The sequence below is a fragment of the Triplophysa rosa genome, linkage group LG15 (assembly GCF_024868665.1).
Source record: "Triplophysa rosa linkage group LG15, Trosa_1v2, whole genome shotgun sequence".
Taxonomy (NCBI): Eukaryota; Metazoa; Chordata; class Actinopteri; order Cypriniformes; family Nemacheilidae; genus Triplophysa; species Triplophysa rosa.
This window is the reverse complement of record NC_079904.1, coordinates 14,980,726-15,001,806: the sequence shown is the minus strand read 5'-3', so window position 1 is coordinate 15,001,806 and position 21,081 is coordinate 14,980,726. Positions and strand designations below refer to the sequence as shown.

Genomic DNA, 21,081 nt, shown 5'->3' with positions numbered 1-21,081 from the left:
TTTGTATGCAATGGGCACCCATTTGATGTGCATCAGGGATTTTCAAGCACCCGTCCCCAGCTTCTCCTTCACTGATAAAAGCTTCACAACACACCCATGAAGCATGAACAGTCAATAAGTCATTAATACAGCACGTCTGAGGGGCTCTGATGGTGACCCGCTTTGTACCACGAGACTCCAAGTGCGAAATGTACGAACAAAAAATGAAGGTCGAGAAATTTTCCAAAGCCATGAGGATAACAACTGTGAAGAAAAATTGACACTGCAGTTTCCATACAATGAAAGTGAATGAGGACTGAGGCTGTCAGTCTCTAACATGACGCCTGCTTTTGTGTTCCAAAGAAGAAAGTCATAGCTATCTTTAAAAGAACATGAAGGTGAGTTACTGTTATAATGACAGTATTGTCATATTTAGGTGAAATGTCTTTAAAATGTATGATATGCACATACAGTATTTCAGAGAATTACACTGTTATACAGTACATCCAATACGCTTCATAATAGACTCTGATGAGTAAATTTTGAGCAAACATCAGTTGACGGAAGACCATGCAGGAAGCGCATCTAACAAAACTGACAGCACAAAAGATGAATCAGAGATGAAAAGAGGCAGTTCTCTCATTCTCTCACTGACACTTGCGCATCTCAATGCCTCGGTTTAATTTAATGTAACGCAATTAAAATTTCTATTGCTCTTTACTTAAAGTGGCCATAACTCACAGTTTCTGCATATCTCATGTTAATCTTGAGTACTTACAGAATCAAATACCCTTAGAATCTTTAGTTTGATCACATTTATAAAAGACAGATACAGCTGTACGATTATTTTCGAAAACATACGAAGCGTGCGGGGGGAATTAAAACTAAAGCATGTGCGCACCCATTGCCAACAAAACGCAGACATATGACTCAGTTTCACTTCCCGCATACGGTTCATGTCCAGCATCTTTTAGCACTGGGACCACACCGTGAACAAACAAACACACCTCAACTTCTCTCATTATCGCAAGAGTAACGAGCTGCAGTGCAGGCCCACAGCGCAGCCAATCTTGACGCAGCGCAGCCAATCTTGATGGTAAGCGGGTCTTCCTATCACTCGCCGGTTGACGCGTGGGCGGGCTATTTCTTTCGCCTTGACGTGGGCGTGCTTTTCTGGGAGAATTGCCAAATAAGGAACTAAGAAAAGTTGTTACGAAATGAATTTTCATGTTCTTCTTAAAAAAACGTTCCGAAACCTATAAGAACTCTGAGGGAGTGTATCGAGCACAGAAATGCTACGTCATATGTCCAACTCATTTTTTTGACAAGTTGACCATGTCAAGCATGAGAAGATAGTTTAACATTGGAAAGAAGTCAGAATTCATGAAACACCGTTGCACATCCCCTTTAATACAATTCCATTACAGCAGACTCCCTCTCTCTCTCTCACTCACTCACTCACTCAATCAATCACCCTTGTCTCCATCAGAGAGCAGAGTGTGATGTTTTTAGAGATATAGCAGCTCCCTGCACAGCCTGGGGCCATACAAACAGCCTGTGACAGCCTCACAGGGGCCTTGTGTCAAAGTATAGTAACCATGATGAGCACAGTTCCACAGTATTCTCACTGAGAAATGCTGGTTTTAACCCTTTTTCTCTATCTTGTGAGTTCACAGCGGAAGAGGGTCTACAATGCCTATACAAACCTCTGTCTAAAGGAAACTGGCAGTTGTATGACTGAACTTCTTAAATCACAAACAGCTGACTTATACATGCTCAGGAGAGTTTTTGTGATGTGAAAATAGATTTGTGATTGTTTTTCTTCTGCCTGACGCTCTGGTGTATTATATCATTTTAAGCTTACATTTTCATTGTAAGGTTGTAAGGTTATTCTCAGGGACGGACTTACCCATTAGGCAAATGTAGCCAATCGCCTTGGGCCCCGAGCTACCAGGGGCCTCCAAAAGGCAGGGGTGGACTTAACCAATAAGCCATGTCAGCAGCCAGGTAGAACCCCAAGGAATCATAAAAATAGTTGGGATATCCCTGTTAACGTTTTACGTTATAACATCAGTACGAAGGCACTACCAAACAACCCCCCCCTGACTGATGGGCACATAAAGACATAATATAATAACGTCAGTACAGTGCTAACGATTCGTACTGTATGCACTAATATAGAAATTTGGTCACATTTAAATGCATGAAAGGTTGTAAACCACAAAAAACCCACTGAGAGATGGCATACTTTGTATATAGTAATCCCAGATGTAATCTTTTCCCATGTTTTTTATTTGGGAATTCATTATTTAATTTTTGTTTAATTAGAGAGTATCTGTGTTTATTAAGCTTAGTTTTCCCCTGTCACTTTGACTGGGGGTAATAAGTTGTGTGCTTTGAGGAGGAAGAAAAATAAGCATTACAGTCAAATAAAATGGAGCATAGTTGGGTCCCCCATACATAGATTTGCCTAGGGCCCCCAAATCACTAAATCCGCCCCTGGTTATTCTGTCATCTGAATAATAAAAGAATAAACAGTACTGTAGTTCTGTTTTGCACTGAATTTGCTTGTTGCACAAGATGGCGCCGGTAAGCTTAAAATAATAAATGGGCTATCAGGTGTGATTTCACAAATAATGTCAGTTTGATGTTGTTTGACTTCAACCAATGAAAAGATTCTAGGTTTAAAATGGAGATGGTGATAGAAAGGCAAAAGTTAGTTCTAAATGGGCTATATTCACGAGTTACTTCCGCGTTTCACAGGAAGAACCCTAGGCACCCTGCTTTATGTCAGCGATGTATTCCAGTATATGCATATGTAATGCAAAATAGGTAATATATATAATACACGACAGCAATATAAAAACGCAAACATGTAATTTTCCAAAAAGCTTTGCATAAAGACGACGATGTTGACAAAGTACTCACGCATGCCTGTAGACCGAACACGTAACATACATGAGAATGGTGTCACCAATTTGATGTTTTTTCACAAATTTTGTGAAAAAGTTTGTTGTTTACACATAGACAATAACATTTTTTTCTAAATACTTGCACATTGAAAAATATTTTCAAAAGGTTGCGATTTCAGGCCTCCAATATTCCATTGTTGTGTAAATACCCAGCCAAAATTTTTAATTGAAAACGGTATTGTGAAAATCCCCCCTTAATCTTGAAATGATTATTGTTCGAACAGCTGCAAGAATGAGTTTGATCTCAAGTAAAACACTGGGTTTTCCAAATCAACAACAACAGGGACAGCTGTACGCTTTCGGTTTTAAATTCAACATTATGATGAAGTCTTCTACCAATATAAATATACTGCATTTATTGTGCTGTTATTACTGGCACATACATATAATACCAAAAGATGGCAAGTATATGTACATTAGTTTATGATTAATGATGGTGGTCAAATAATGTCCAATCAGTCATGTAGAAAAACATCATATCAGCGATATACTGTATAAAAGACATGAATTAGAACAACAGTTTTACTGATCTTTGGGGATTTAGATTCTCAATTAGGACATGGAGCTCCACTGTCAACCCAACTGCACCATCTGTCGAATCTGTGTCGCAAACACCCAATAGCCCATAAACTCAGACTCAGATTTATTCCCTAAAGAATACAGTATCCCCAAAGTAAGCTTTTCGTCAGTCTATTCCTAGTATAGGATTAACAGACTGTATCCTCCTCTGTAGGGAGATGCACCGCCAGCTTTGGAAGCCTCGCTGTCCCTAATTTGTGATTGACAACTCGATGAGAGTTACATTGAGACCTGCATCAATGAGGGGATCCTTGCCTTCAGATACCTGGGGCCAGTTGCATAAACATAGCATGCAGCTAAGTTAAGACTGTGTCTTAACAACTGGTCCCACTGACTAGCAATTAGTTAGGACTAATAAGTCTTACTTTTCAGATTTTAATTAGACCAATCTACCTTTTTACGTGACTGACTTAAAAAAGTTATGACCAGTCTTTAAGAAAAAAATGGATGACTAACTTGTAAGACTAGTCTAAGCAGTTTATGCAACCGGCCCCTGGTCTGGTTTTCAGTATAGGGGGCATCTCTAAAAACTGATGGGTTATTTTAAACCCATCGTTGGGTCAAAAAAGGGACACACCCAACCACTGGGTTATAAAATAACCCATGCTTGGTTGTTTTAACCGATCATGGGGTAAAATATAAACGATTTCTGTAGGATTACCAAAAGATTTGGATGGGACCATGGGGGAGTGGCGATATATTGGGATACAAACAAAAACTGGCAGCCTATTGTAGAGCTATAGTGGGTTTTTGAGTCAAATTATGATTTTTGTACAGTATTTGTTGCGCTAATACCTTGCTTGAGCTTCCAAACATGTGCCAAAACATAAATAATATTGTATGTGTTTTTGTGTGTGTATTTACTGCTTTAAGAGGAACATTTTCCCTTTTTTATATTCTAAAATTATTATTTTTTTGGTTGAAATTGTTATGGAAACAATTTGAATTTCAGTTTCACTTTATAAATTGTCTCCAAAATATCATGATACCATTATATTGTGAACCCAATAGGCTATTATGTATCTTATCTAATGGATATCACTGCTGTGTTTCTGAAACCTCGTATCTCCATATTTTGTGATTATTATGTTTTGCCAGAAATAATTACTATTAGTTATTCCGATTTTTTAAGACTGGGTTTTGCAAATATCAAACCAATAAAAAGTATAACGTTTTTTTTGTACAGACGTTTTTTTTTTCATTTCTTGAAAAACAGCGAATTTGGAAGTCCGAGGTTTCACGGTGGGATCAAACTTTTGCAATGGTTAAGTTCCCCCCACCATTTTATGAACTAGCTCTAAATGAGTTCTAATTTAAAGTATCTACAGCTGCACTTTTGCTTTATTACATATATATTTTTATAAATAAATCAAGCATATTAGGGTGGTTTTCAAACAAAAATCGTACCCCTAGCACGACAAACGCTAAAAGGGGAAGATGTATGACCTAAATAAAATATATTTGAAACTTCACTAGGTCAGCAAGAAAGATCACGTGTTTAAACCATTGAAGAATAGCAATTGAGTGTGCAATTAAAATGTTTAAATGATTTTTGGTCATTTCTAATCAATGTTATTGTTAATATGCCAGTCTCGACTTCACTACAGCTAAAATAGTTTTTAAAAATGTTCAGTTATGTCTGCACAACCTAGTTAGTATTAACAAGCTAACTGTGATGTCACAAATAATGTGGCAAATAAAAAGTAAAAAAAAACAGCTTGAAGACATTCAGCGGTCCGTTGTTGTATCTCTTTCTCTCTATTGTGAATGCTCTTGTTTCAGCTTTACTGCTCTGCTCTACAGCTGCATCTCAGTGGAGCTGAGCAAGAGTGACCTCGCAATCGACTGCTAATACAACTGTCATCGGCTCACTGCACCTGCTAGAAACAAGCACAGGGAGGGGCAGAACGAGAGAGAGAGAGAGAGAGAGAGAGAGCCCTGGGGAATAAAACATGGATGCGAGTTTGTATGTGTCTGCATGTTTGCTTGACAGGAAACTAGTGAAAGTGGACGAGAGAGAAAAAAAAGAGAAGCAAACAAAGACAAGTGGATGAGGTTTCATAGCGACGACTGTCAAGGTTAAGTATCCGGCTAGTCTCTTGACATTACTGCGCCCTGAATCTTGGTACTCGTGGGTGTAAAGCGCTTTCAGGGGCCGGTCTGTGAATTTGTAGAGCCCCATGAGATCACGAAAACGGGTCCAGTTGTGAAAAACTGCAGTCAGTGAAAATCACTGTTCGCTGAAAGATCTGACAATGTCATGTCGTGCCACTCACTCTCTCCAAAAGACTCGAGTCAGCACATGAGAAAAAAAAAACATTGGGATCCCCCAACATCCCCACCATGAAAGACAAAGTTGCAATGAAAATGTGAGCGTGATCCAGCGAGAGCTGAGCAAGCAAGAAAACAAGCAGGGGAGAGAAAAGGAGAGGTGGGAAATGACTGCAAGAGGAAGAAAGACGGTGAAAAATAAAGAAAGTAGACGCTTCTGGCCTGACTTTATACACATGAGCAGAGGGCAGTGAGTGTGGTTGCAGGGCATTACATTTAAACACTATCAGCCTGAATGGTCACTGCAATGCTTTCTATTAAAAGTAGGGCAGTTTTAGCGCCGGGGCATTGCTTCAGAGAGGCCTCGTCCAGATTTAATGCGCTTTCAAAAACAGGTTCGTTCTCCCTATTGCAGGAAGAAAGAGAGTGTTTCAAATACTCTTCTCAATTCACTGACTTCAAGTGAGCTAAAGCAAAGCAAACGGCACAGCTGAACAAAAGACTACAATATATCTTCTACAATATTCACATAACATTTCTATCGGTAAACATAAACAAACGTTAGGTGGCCCAAACATAACTTCCGGTAGACCTCCGCAAAGAATCAATAAATTATAAATATAATTCAATCGAAAATGAATTGTTATATTATAACCAAACATAGAACAGAAGTGCATCCAATGAAACCGTCTATACAGTATGTACACATCATTATGGCTTATGTTGCTAAATACTGAATATTTGTATTTGAACATTGACTATTTATATGTAGAATACCTTGTGTACATTGTACAGCATTTTAAAGAGAATATTTGGCTGGATTCAAATAGAAATTTTGCCACAGAAATGATAAGAGTTAGTTTACTGGATTTATTACTGAAAACTATTTTGGATATCAGTGAATAAACTGGATGTTTTGCAATAAATATCCAGATACTAAACAAGCATTAAAACAACGACAAATGTTCACACGTCAGCATTAACCTAACTGAATCAAACTTGCAATGTTACACCTTGGTTTAACGTCCAATAAACTAACATCGAAATAACTAAATGAATGTAATTTTACAAAATGTTAATATTAACATTGTGACGATAGAGGCGTGATGAGAGCTGTGGGAGGAGCAAGCGAGGCCAATAAAAACAACTTTCATAGTTTGAGGCGTTTTTTATTTTCTTACTCTGAATCTTTATACTCCTTCCATTTGTTAAAAAATAAAAGAAACGCTACAAGAAAAAACAAAAAATAGAGGTTTTAGGTAGAGAAACTGGAGTAAAGGGTGCAGCAGTCTGCCTTTCAGCTCCACCCACACAATCTGTGCATTCCTGGACTTCACTCCCTGTGTCAAAGCACCTAAAACAGAAGAGATCACATCAGACAAGATAAAAATCAGAATAGAAAATAAACATGTTCACAAGTTCATAATTAATAATAATAATGACTCATGCACGTATGGGTATTGGCAGAAAAGGGTAGTTGATGGGACTAACGGTATTGGTAAACTTAGGTAGTTATTGTTAAGTTTTGATGTTTTAACACTTGGCATATGCTGAATGTTAATTACTCTGGCTAGCTCACCTAACACAACCAGTTGACACATAATTATGTTATTTAATATAATCATGGCAAATTCGTACATAATGAAGAACATAACCAAAGCATTAAAACTATTCACTAGCTGTAAATTTAGGACAATCTGATATTTTACACTAAATATAATTTAAATTAATTTCTTACCTGATATATCTTTTCAGATTGAGCAGAATGTGAGGGGTTGGTCCTTTCCGGCTAACAGGTGATCACATGGTTGACCAGAAATCAACAGTTTTTCAATGTCGCCATCAGGCTTCTTATTTCTTTAACCGTGCATCAGTTTTCTTTCTTTGTGTCTTCTCCCTCTTATGACATGAGGGAAAGACGCTATGCGAGCACAAAGGAATCAAAGCACAACAATCGTTAAATTAAATATTCTTGCTCACAAAAAAATCCTCTAATCAACATCATTCACTCGTGTTTCATGCCGCTGTGCTGTAAGGGATGAGCTGTTACTGTATGTGAGTTAAAACATTTCAAATAATCTTAAATCACCTTTCAAATACCTTTTTTAGAATTACTTTAAACTTTTTCGTTTGATCGGAATTGCTGCCATGCGGTGCAACAAACAAATCCAAGCCAGAGGAACAAAAAGAATAACGAAAAGAAAATTTGTGAATAGTGAATATTCATTATGGTAATGAGAAGAAGCTATAAACCTGCATGATCTAAACTGTAAATCAGTGTAAAATGAATCCCTGCTCACCAGCTTAGACTCGCATGAATCGGCCAAGCTCTTTTATGCTGGTTTGGTGCTGGTCTAGTTTACGGATTCGGTTTTCCAGGAAAAAGTCCATCACAACCAGTTTATTTCCAGCCTTCCCAGGGGTCAAACGTTATTGACCTGTATCTCAGATCCTAAACAGGAACTAACCATCCGGAAGACAAAAGCAAAACAGCTGCTTGTCTCCCTGACAGCCAGCAGCAAACTCCTTATCATCGGAGTCATAATCAGATTCTTTCACCATGGCTTATAAATAGCATACTTTCATCATGGCTATATAAATCACCATTTCAACACTTTTTGAAGTAATTCTATAAGCCGACAATCGTCTTCACATTCAGGTCAATCTCCTCATTGTACTGTATGATTCACTGAATAGCAGGATTCCCTTGAAAGCATTCAATGTTTTCATATCAATTTAACATCAAATATAAAGAATCAGACTACATGCGGAGCTTTGCAAAACTGCTCACTGTCAGCTGTCTATACTATTTAATTCTCTGTTTTAACACAGTTGCTCTCTTGCTTTGCATGTTTTAATTGGACCGTCTCATGTAGTGAAAGAGCATAATGATGTTCAGAAGATGAGGATGAGACATCACAGCGCACGGATTCTCTTTTAGCTCAGCGGGGAGGTCCAAACTGGCTGGATCTGTCCTACTGACTCCTACAGGCAAAGTACAAATATTTATGTAAGTGGATGAGTGTTGTGTGAAGAAACAGAATCCTTTAGTTTGAAATTGTAAATATCTCCCTGTCCGCCATTGAGATGGTATCCTTAATGTCTTATTCCTGGAATGTAGATGAAAGAGATCAGAAGGGGCACACAGTAGTATGTTAAGTGTTAGAACAAGTTCAAAATATTTGCAGTAGACCAAACCAGTGCACATCTGAAGCTTTCTTACAAAAAATACTTCTGTTTACCCCCTGATGTCCAACTAAAAGAGTTTATTAGTGAGTTTACAAACTATACCTAATAAAGGCCATGTGTCCAGCTTTGATGACCAACAGCTGAACTCATCAGCATCGTGTTTTTGTGTGTGCGTGTGTGTATGTGCAACCCAGTCATATGTGTGGGTGCGTGCGTACATGTGTGTGGAGGTGCAACAGTGGGTCATCGTGTGATGATGGCTAATGGTTAACGGGTGGCTGGTGAGTGAACAAGCTGATGGTTGTCTCTCTCTCAGGCCTCAGGGCACAAATCCGTCTGTCATCACCCACATTGAGTGATGCGATAAGAGCGATGGTTACCAATGATTGTCAGCTGAAAAAGTGCCAAGCTGTTGTCCTACTATGGTTACAAGCATTCTTCCAAATATCTTTGTGTTCATCAGAACAAAGAAATTTAAACAGATTTGGAACAACTTGGGGGTTAGTAAATGAAGACAGAATTTTTATTTTTGGGTGAACTGTTACTTTTGCTTGATGTACATATTTCGGCATTGTAAGTTAAATCTATGTGCAAGTGCAACAAAATGTATTTGTAACAACGGTGGAAGGAGGCGGGAACCGACGAACGATAACCAAAACTTTAATAAAATAAACAAAGCATAAACGAAAGTAAAGGGCCGGCAGCCACCTCACGGTCGACTGCCGGCTACACAAACATAACTAAAACACACAATGTCCAGGCCTGGTCTTCTCTCGTCGTACCTTCCTGTCGCTCCTCCTCTTATGCTTCCGGAGCTCCTCCCTTGTTCCCTCACGGCTCTCGTCCCGCCTCCCTCGTCACAGTATTTCTTAAGTATTTATTAATTCACCACACATTTACATAAAATGGAAAAATGCAGCTTTGGCGTTTTGATGTTAGCTTTTTTGGGTTGCATGATCAAATATAATTACAGTTTTGACTCATATTTTAATGAAGGTGGGAAGATGATGATACATTTTAAGTTGGGCTGTTCAAAGTGACATGTGAGTGGGTGGGTTCTTCTATAAACACTTTTTCAGACAAACACTTTTGTAACTTCAATTATCCGATGTAATTATTAGAGATACTTTACGAAAGCTTGTGGGAAGTCAATCCTCTATTTCTGGAAACGAATTGAAAATCATTCACCAACGCAGACGCTTAGCTAATGTAACCTTAAATTTCACTGCGGAACTTGTGGAAAATAACTAACTTACACTATATTCGCTGTATTTAAACTTAAAGTGTTCAAAACATTAAACAGAACACACTGGTTAATAACCATATAGGGCAGTGATACGCTTAAAAACTACAAATTAAAACGACATAGTCATAATCGTAAACCCAGCTGGTGTGATCAAACACATACAAATTATTCATAGCGCTCTGTGGTCCAACCTGTAAACATGCTCACAAATGACTCATTACAATCTATCACCAAGATGATAGAAGCACACATAAATAAGCCAGTACGATCATCACACCAGTACGCTAACAAGTGAAAACACTCACAAATTAGTCATAACATTCCATTGTGCATTTGGCTTTTGTAAGGAGGACTGATTCCAACACGACTACATCATGTAAATCCTGCCTTCAACGCCAAAGTTGTTTTAGCACACAAGCTGCGTCAGTTTATCAAACTGGCACACATACAGTTTTGCTCATAAATTTACATTCCCCTTGAGAAATCATTAACATGTTTTTTTATTTAGTTATGAACTGAAGATTAAAGTTGTGTTCCATCACTGTAAAAGAAATTCAACTCAATTTAAGGCAGCTTTTGAATTTAAGTGTTTAAGTTAAATCAAATTGGCTTTACAAGCTACCTAAATTTAATTTATATTAAAGGGGTGGTGCAACGGTGTGTCATGCATTCTGACTTCTTTACAATGTTAAACGTGCTTGTCTTCTCATGCTTAACATGGTCAACTTCTCAAAAAACGAGTTGGGCGTATTACGTAGTATTTCTGTGCTCGATACACGCCCCCTGCGAATTTTTTTTTCGAACATATAAAACTGTTTCGTAACAATTTTCTTAGTCACTTATTGGACAATTCTCCGGGAAAAGCACGCGGCACACCCACGCGGCAGCAAAGAGAGCAGGAGAAGGAGCATGCGCAGATGTCACTTTCACTTGTGTGCAGGAGAGAGAGAGAGCATACGTTCGCGAAGTTCAGGTGTTTGTTTGTTCACTGCATTTGGGTGATGAATGTTATATACATGGTGGATATAACGCTGGATTTGGAGATCTTTGAAACTGATATATGGAGCCGTCCCAGCGCTAAAAGATGCCGGACATGAACCGCATGCGGTGAGTGAAACTGATGTCTGTGTTTTGCTGGCAATGGGTGCACACGTGCTTTAGTTCAGCCTACCCCTCCCCCCCGTACGCGCCGTATGCTTTCGGAAATAATCGTACAGCTGTATCTATCTTTTATAAATGTGATCAAACTAAATACTCTTCGAAGATACAAAGTATGCAGTACTACTCTATAGGTACTCAAGATTAATATGAGATTGGCAGAAACCGCGTGTGTTAGGGCTGCTTTAATATTTTATTGTATATTAAGTGTATTAAATTAAATGTAAACTACTCAACAGTAAAAGATTCTTTGCACAGAACTACCAGAAGTTAAGTTTGGGCCACGTAACGTTTGTTTATGTTGTTGCTGCTGAAACCGTCTATTGCTTCCAATTTGGCAAGCATTTGTTGAAACCCCTTCTGAGTGTTTGTCAATGAACATAGCTGTTCTTTGTGCCTGTTTGACAATGCTTGCAGTATATAAAACTCTAGTAGAGTTTACCGTAAGCACATCTAGCACGTCAGCAGTGTAAGTCATTGATCAGCCCACACACTGCTGGGTCTTCAGTATTCAGTAAACGTTAAAGGCTGTTCAGCCAAAAAAAAAGGCTCTTGAGGAGCCAGCTGAACTATAAAGAGGTTCTTACAAAGACTAGACAGTGCTCTTTACTACAGCACAAGAGACTAAGTTAATTGTGCTGAATGCAGCTTTGATAAAAAGTGTCTGAGTTATTATTAAAGTCTCTGACTTTATATAGCAAACATTGGTGAGTTTGGAGCATTATTAAGATCTCTTCCAAACACTTAAACTTGTGAGAGGACAAAGTTTGGCAAAAAAATATGGGACAGAAGGTGTCTTGTATGGGACATTGCAAACTGGGCCAAAATAAACAATGTCCCGGCTAATACGGGACAGTTAGTAACCCTGAGACACAGGTGAGATTTGTGCACTCTATTTACTCTCTTGGTTGACTACAAGACACAAATTCAGACAATAAATATTTATTTCCTATTGACAATACTTCTATTTAACCACCCATTTAATGACTAATATTTGATCACAAACTCAGTGGTACATGAGTAATACATAGGCTTTTCGGTGGGAGGGTGGTGCATTTTTTGAAACTATATCTACTGCTTATGTTACAAATATTATATTCTCAAAAACTTGTTCTTAAACTATAAAACACTCTTAAACAAACACTAGACCACCCATAAAAACACTCAAACAGTATCATACTCATAGAAACACAGCACTCCCAAATAAACACTATAACACTTGTAAAAAAAACAATAAAACAATACTCTCTAACACTCTCTAAACCCTGTAATACCCCATATGATGTTACACTCTCAAACAACATTATACAACACTCAGACAACAGTACACAACACTTAACCTCTACAGAATACTTTCAAACAGACACTTTAACACTCTTAAACAAACACTACATTACATTCATAAAACCAACACAAGACTCAAACAATATTTCTCTTAAACTTTAACACTCATAAAATCATGACAACACACCTAACAAACACTATAACGCTGTTAAAAACAGATACAACACTCTTACACAAACACTACAATTCTCATAAAAGCATACAACACCCTCAAACAAACAATATAACACTGATTAAAGAAAACCTGATGCAACGGTCTCAAACAAACACTATAGCACTTGTAAAAAATGGATACAACACTTTTAAACAAACACTAAAAAACTTGTAAAAACACAACACAACATTTACAAACAAATACTTTAAGACTAGTACAAACATGTCACAACACTAATAAAACCCACAATTCAACACTCTCAAACACAATAACCAATAACCAAAAAAACATGATACGACACTCTCAAACAAATACTATCACAACCATAAATACATGACACTCTCAAATAAACATTATAATGCTCATACAAAAACACAATACAACACAATTTCAAACAAATACTATAAGACTTCTAACAGCATGATACAACACTAATAAAAACCACAATACAACACTCCGAAACACTATAACACTTTAGGACAAACACTACAAAACTCATAAAAACATGATACACCACTCTTAAACAAACACTATAACACTGGTTAAAAACTGTTACAACACTCTTAAAAAAACACCGAAATACTTGTAAAAAAACGAAAAAACAACACTGTCAAACAAATACTATAACACTTGTAAAAACATGACACAACACTAATACAACCCACAATACAACACTATCAAACACTAAAATAATCATAAAAACATGATACAACACTCTCAAATAAAGACTATAACACTCGTAAAAACACGACACTCTGAAACAAACACTATAACACTCATTCAAAAACATAATACAACACTCTCAAACAAATACTATTACACTCATTAAACCGGATACACTTTCAAACAAACACTATACTCAAAATACTCAAACAGATACTACACTCCCCTCTCAAATCAACATCTTACATCGTTCTCAATCCAACCCCGTACAACACTACACTGTAAAAAATGACACAGATATTTACTTAAAAAATTAAGGTAACAGTATTACACAAAATATTTTTAAGTACTTTAAAGCATATTTTTAACGCAATATTCCACGAATAAATCAAGTAAAATTACATAAAATATTTAAGCACGTCACATGATAAACGTTAAAAAATCTAGAAGAAATACTAATTTGAGCATTGGAGATAACTTCTTGATCTTTTTTAACTTCAGTTTAACATTTATTATTGTTTATAACATATATGTACAAGTAAGCTGAGAGTTGACTCAGTACTGACATTAGCAGCATTACTGTTCACTGTGTGAAAAAACAAACAGCTTGAGCTCTCCCACAACCTAAGCACAAGCACCACTCTTCTGAAAGATGGTAACCACGAAACTCAGAAATACAAACAGAATATCTTCTAAATCTTAAAGACAACTGAACAATAAACACTATCAAGTCTTTCATTTTATTCTAAAGCACATAAAATAGCACTTTTTCACAAAAATGACTCTCCTAATGCTGTCGCATGCAGAGCATGCTGGGAACTCTAAATTCACTGCTCAGTTAGGGAAATTAACTTAAATAATTCATGTAGTTCCACCACAAAATAATTAAATAAAGATCCTTTATACAATTTTAAGTGGGTTGAACATGATAAAATTAAGTTGAATTCACTCAATTATTTGTGCATTTAGAATTCCAAGATACATGTATTTCTATAATTTTAACTTAAATTTTGGTTAAAAAAAACAAGAACACAATTGTAGTAAGTCAAGTTTACTCAAATAATTTCATGAAATCTACTACGACACAGAATCATTTTTTACAGTGTATATTTAGTAGCTGACTATATTCTTACCTGAGGATCCTGTTAGAGGTGTGACACTGAGAGGGCAAACAGAAGTGAATGGGGACAGTGTGCTCGTGTGTATCTTACTAGAGGTGACAGAGTATAGTGGGAGGGCTGGTGTGTGCGCAAACGTCATAGACAAGGGGAAAAGTCTCCAATAATGGGAAGGCCGGCAGATGCTCCAGTTTCCTTGACAGAAATGGAGGTCAAGTGGAGATTTATGTAAAAGGGAAAACAGCCAGCAAGGGAGAAAAGGTGCATATCATGACTTTAACTAGTGGATGGGGAGGACCGGCAAGACAATAAGCAGAAATGAAGCCCTGAAAACAGCAGTGAACGAGCAGATTATTGCAGTGTTTCCAAGGCTTTTCGTCTTATGTACCCCCACAGTCTCATCAGTAAGACTCAAGTACCCTTTCATCAACATCAAGCCAGAATTGTGTTCCATTTAGCTCTATCATTATAGTGGATATCATTAAGCGGGATCATTAATACTGTTAAATGGCCACAATTACAATAATTCATGTTTAAACAAAAACAATCAATACTGTGGGTGAAAAACAGACTCGCCAAGTAGCTCAGGCTCAAACTGAAGCTGTCTGTATTTGTTTTGATACTGGTTGGATTGGCAGAAGCAGATACTGTGATGTAATGTTTTATTTGGGCATGATGTGTGTCAGATGAGTAAAGCTACAAGTCTCATTCACAAAAACAGATGCAGAGGTATGCATTATTCTGTTTTATTTTACATAAACAGGAACTGAAGCTATTAATTCACCGAGGACCATTTTCATCAATGTATATTATTATGTAAGGGATAATGTACATGCAGCCGGTTGTTATCGCAGAAATAAGGCTTATTTCTAATTTCACAATAACAGCAGGCTGCTTGTACATTATCCCGCTTATTACACGGCTACTTGCCACATGAGAAAAAACTGGACATGAAATGTGAATTTTAAATAATTTATTAGCTCATTTTTACCGAATGCCGACCTTCCGTGAGGAAAAGCCGTTTACTTTCGGTTTTAAGGTATGAAACGATGTTTAAATGTCACGAACAGGCAATTTGGTTTAATCATTTGTAAATATAATGTCATATATGTTATTAAAAGACATATTTATAATTAAATTGTCAAAAAAAAAGTCAAAAAGATTTGCTGCATCCAGGTTACCATGTGTTATTAGTTTTGAGAGGTTGTTATCTGGGAATAACGAACCTGCAAATGTCGCGACTGGCCAATCAGAATCAAGCATTCCAACGAGCCATGTAATAATAGATTATAATGCATTCGGTTAGTGTTGGCAGTATCGCAGTATTACCCCTACTTAGGGTAACCGAATAAATCAAGTAACCATGCATACATTACATAATAAAAATTCACAAAAGTCATTATTTGTAAAGAAAAAAGATTACAGAACTTACTGGTACAGTATCACTGAAGACAATCAAAAGACAAGATATCAATGTAGACAGATCTCCAGGTTGAAAAACTCAAAAGATTGAGTTTGAGATGTTTTTAGTCATTTTTGACAGCCCTGTTATTATTTTTATATTTAACAGTGTTACGCACACAGTCTACAATGTAAATGAGTTTACGCTCCTGATGTAAATTAAGTGCATAACATAAAACTTATGGTCTATATGGTAATGAATTTCAGGGACCTTCTGGTCTGAGATGGTTCTCGATGGCCCACTTCTGCCTCGATTTTATCAACTGGTATGACTCAGGGTGAGATTTCCCACAAGGTTCTATGACAATACAGCCATTCGGGTTGATGTGTCTATTCAACGTCAATCAAGTTGCACACATTTTTATTAATGATTATGCTGGTATACAATATGGACAAACATATTGGGAATTTGGGGTCTTTTCAATACCAGCATGACAATGCCCCTGTGCACAAAGTAGGGGTAAAAAATGACTGATTCAGTCTAGTGTGGAAGACCCTGACCTGTCTGCATAAAGCTCTGACCTGAACCCAGCTGAACACCTTTGAGCCAAACACTCACCACCCAAACCCATCGATGACTCACAGAGCTACAGTCATTTCAGAACAGAAAAAGGCCCTTTCAAAACTGTTGCAAGAAAAAAGGGAATTTTTTTTTTGTTTTGATTGAAAAAACTGGAATAGATAAATGTGTTTATTAGAAGGGGGCATCCCAATACTTTTGTCCATATATAATGTGTGATGCTGATCCAGCTGGTGAATTGTGACCATGCTGTTTTACCTGCAAAACTCAGCGATAGCAAACATTTTTGTTGATGCTAATTGACCAAGGAAATCTCGCTGGTTAAACCCGTCACGAAGCCTTGTTGGAACACCAGCATCCCATGCTGTGGACCAGCATCCCAAACACAACATATGCTGGTGAATGAACATTTCAGCAGGGAATGTTTAGAGCCCCACAGTGTTGTTGTGTATTAGTGATACACAGAGCATTTCAGACAGACCGTAATAATTCTGAGCAAATCCACATTTGTAGTCAGTGCTACAAAGTTGCCACAACTCGGAGAGACTCGATTTTTATGTCTCAGCAGCCCGAGAGCTTAGAGCATAGCACATAACCAGCTCTGAAAATGCGCCTCGGGCTGCTTAATCGACCATTATCTTCCGTTTATCTCTCAAGACTCTTGTGTTGACTGACTTTCAAGTAAAGGATGGTGGGAAAGGCTGGAGGTCTTGGCAGCAAAGCTAGTGCCGAATCAGACTAGTTACCGAAGCCAGCAAAGACATCGTCAGGCTCTCGTGCCAAGTATTTTTCATGGGCTGAGAATCTTACTTATTAAATGCACATGTTCTGAAGCTTTTGACAGAAGGATTTGTCTGGCAGTTGTAGAGACAGATTTGTGGAATCCCACATTATCCATTTTTGGGTTTTCGCACAGAAATCATTTTAATAACAAGTAGCTGACTAATGTTTGGTGTGACATTATCAGTTCAATTTGTGCTCATGGGTTTTGATGTGCTCTATGTTGAAACTGATAGACCTTGTTAAGCAGATTTAAAAAGATACAGTAACAATGACATGAACAATGAGCATTGTAATAATATGCAATGTAGTGGTTTTTGGAATGTCACAGTATTTAGACATTAAAACATTTTCAGAAGGCCAACACGTTTTTGACATTTATCTAATCTTCTTGCTAATTTAGTCCTATTATATTTAACTTAATCCATAGCACTTTACATACATTATTTGAAGGATTTAAAAGAACTTCTTTGAAGCTGATTTTTAACCCACTTTCACTGGTGACTTTAAAGCTGGGCAGCACTTGTTCAAGATAATCCATCGCTGAATTTTACCTCAAACTATCCTGACTAAATTTTGCATTTATCAGGTTGTATTGCCAGTAGAACACATATCACGTTAAAAAGGCAAAAGATACAGTTTTGTGCATACACAGCAAATGTCTTATTAGGTAGCCAACAAGCCTTTACAATACATAATATATACCACTGGTTGCGTAGCAACCACAGAACGTGAGCGTCAGCAGACAGCATCCTGCCGGGTCAGGACCGGACCACAGGGTAATGCAAATCTACCCACCTTACACACATACAGTATATTATAAAAAATTCAATTGCTATGTATTATTGAACCTTTTCTAAAACAGTGTTAGCCTAACAAATGTATCAAATTTGGTATTTCACTCAACTTTGTGGACAGGAAATGATATTGAGATACATAAACTGTATTTTCATGATCGTGAAATATGATAAGGAATTCCTTATACACACACACAAGAGAGAGAGACAGAGAGAGGGAGAGAGACTCTATGGCACCTTTAAAGCGATGACATCATAACATTTCTGAGACAGATCACAGAAGACCTCATCTTTAGGCAATAAGCACAGCATCAAGGGAAAAATATGAACGTGAGCAACATGAATAATGAATGCCGTCGAAATCGAGCTCAATTGCGCAATCGTCAAACTAAACTGGACGCTGTGGATGCGGCCACTGCGTCTGTCTGCTGCAGGAAAACTGTCGCATCATTTCTGCGGATCAGACAACATACTGACGATTTGCAAATCCAAATTCTGCGTGCAATTGTCCGCATCCCACTACATTATCCCACTCGCCTGTCAGGTGAAAGCACACGTTGTACCGACTGATATTACCGTGCACTTTACTGCGTTGATGCGCTTTGTGATAACAAATCATTTAGAGTGATCTTTAAAGACAAAAGTATCCTGAATCGCAAAATATGTCGACGGCATCGAGCTCAAGAGGAGGGACCTCGATCCCGAAGGACGGCTAGTCTGAGAAACCCGATTCCCGTCTCGCCAGTGGTCTCAGAGTTGTGCAGCCTGTTTTCATGAGGGGGGCGGGGGGGTGTATGAATCCTCAGATGCACTGTGCGCGATCCAAGACTCACCTCGATAATACACTATGTACTTTACCACAGCGCCCTTACGCATACTAATGCCAGTGATTTCAAGTGAGCATGTACACGATCAGGTCCATTTTCATTCACAAGCACATGTTGAGATTTAGCTGTGCGTTTTACACGTTACACTGCCTGCACAGACAGTATTGAATGCACTTAACAGTTTCATCTACTCAGTCATTCACACGGGTTTTACACGGTGACAAACTAAAAGTGTCAAAAAGAAACAAGTACCCATTTAAAAAGCCAACGCTGCGCTATATTTAAGCCTCGTACAAAGCTTACCTCCATACTTGTCCCATCTGAAGAATGTGTATGATCGCCTGCCAGATCCACACTGACGCTCGACAGCATTTGGCCCTGCCACCGACCCTTGTGGTCGGACTCGCCGTGGCTCTCCGGCTGCTGAGACCCTCCACGGTGCCCAAACCGCCTCCCGTGTAATCCTGCACGAACCACCTGAAGCTCAGGATCTGAACCAGGACAGACGGGACCATCACGAAGAACAGCGTGAGTCCGAACCAGAGGTAGTCCTGCTTGGTGTAGTAATCGATGGCGAGCCACAAATCAGTGCCAACGTCCCAAAAGAAGACCAGCAGCGCGAGGATGATCCACAGGCAGTCCAACCACAGGCGCTCCTCGTGAGGTGGCCGTCTGACGTCTCTCCCCTTCCCCAGGAGGTAACGCAGACAGGCGCTCCGGCAGCCCCAGTAGCACGATGAGGTGTTGCAGCAGTGGCATATGTGGAAGGAGCTGCCCTGCCCGGGGTCGTCCTCGCAGCCGCCCAACGTCTCGTCCAGGTTGTGCAGCTGGGCGAAACCGGTGACGACCCCCCGACCGTCGGATTTCGCTGCCATCTTGCTCTCCAAAGCTCACACCTCCGGTTTCCGAGGCTCGTGACGTCACTTCCCTGACACCTGTTTTCCAGAGTACCCCTAATGAGGTAGCCATAGAGTTACGGGGCGACCGTGGCGCTTCCAGAGGCGACCGTGCCTCTCTGCGGCAGAGAGAGTGAGCATCCTCCTTCAGTGCTCCGATGAAGCCAGCAGTAGCCTGAAGCACACCTGATATAGACCTCGCACGGGTCAGAGACGAACTCCTCAATGCAGATTATTGGGAGTGCGCTGCAGCTGTCACCTTAGCATTCTGTTTGCACCATACAGGGAGCGCTAGACTGATCCCTGAGACACCCAAACGCGACTGACAAGTGAGCTAGCGGTCGAAGTCTCGACTGAAGACGTCGCTCCGTACTCATCGGTGATGCCACCTAGTGTTTCCATTCGCACCTCGTAACTGGGGTTTGCTCAATGATGTAATGCTGTAGTGTGCGCGCCACTAGTGATTTTAACCCCTTCCAGTAGCATTCGTGCAGATCATCGTCATTTTACGGTCACTGAGCTATCTCGCCTCCGCGCTAAAGCAGCATTACTTTTGAATCCACAAGTGAATCGAACCATTAGAAAGTAAGCGCAGATACAATAAGAAAGTAAGCGCAGAGCGTGATGTCTTTGCAATGTTGAACGAGCCGTCGCAGCGCATCTGTGCTGTCCCGATTGTGAGAACTAAGAAAACCTCAAATATGTGTGAATATAACAGCAGCAATAAAGAAAGATCTGTGAAATTTGGTGCGAGAAATGTTGTGAATAGAAAAGTCCTTATGGTAACATGCGTGCGCTGTCCATGGTGCTGACGGTCCATTACGCGCTCACTCGGGACTTCCATGGGAGTGTTGAATTTGAAAACCACACAGGGTATGTGTGATTTGTTAGACTCTTAAAATCAGCCTTTTATTTTTTTTAACATACAGCATCAGCAAGCGAGTCGCTATTTGAGATCCTTCAGCATTCACCATCGGGTTTCAGTCAAATTGTTTCACATGTCCTATGTGTTAAAAAAGAAAAGAGCATTAGAGATAACATTTCAATCCTTGCCAAAGCATTGAGGAAAATAAATCTTACCAGCTTGTTGTTCTTAAACTCTGCAAAGCAAAGCATGAATAGTCTGC

General features: G+C 38.9%; 1 protein-coding gene across 1 annotated transcript in view; it reads right to left on the bottom strand.

Moving 5' to 3' along the window:
* The window catches only part of xkr6b (XK, Kell blood group complex subunit-related family, member 6b), a 50,345-nt gene extending 29,745 nt beyond the window's left edge, over positions 1 to 20,600 (bottom strand). The window contains exon 1 of the mRNA XM_057352940.1: positions 19,362 to 20,600. Coding sequence (XP_057208923.1) covers positions 19,362 to 19,933 — 572 coding nt within the window. The 5' untranslated portion in view covers positions 19,934 to 20,600. The remainder of the gene's footprint in view (positions 1 to 19,361) is intronic.
* Between the last annotated feature and the right edge of the window lie 481 nt (positions 20,601 to 21,081).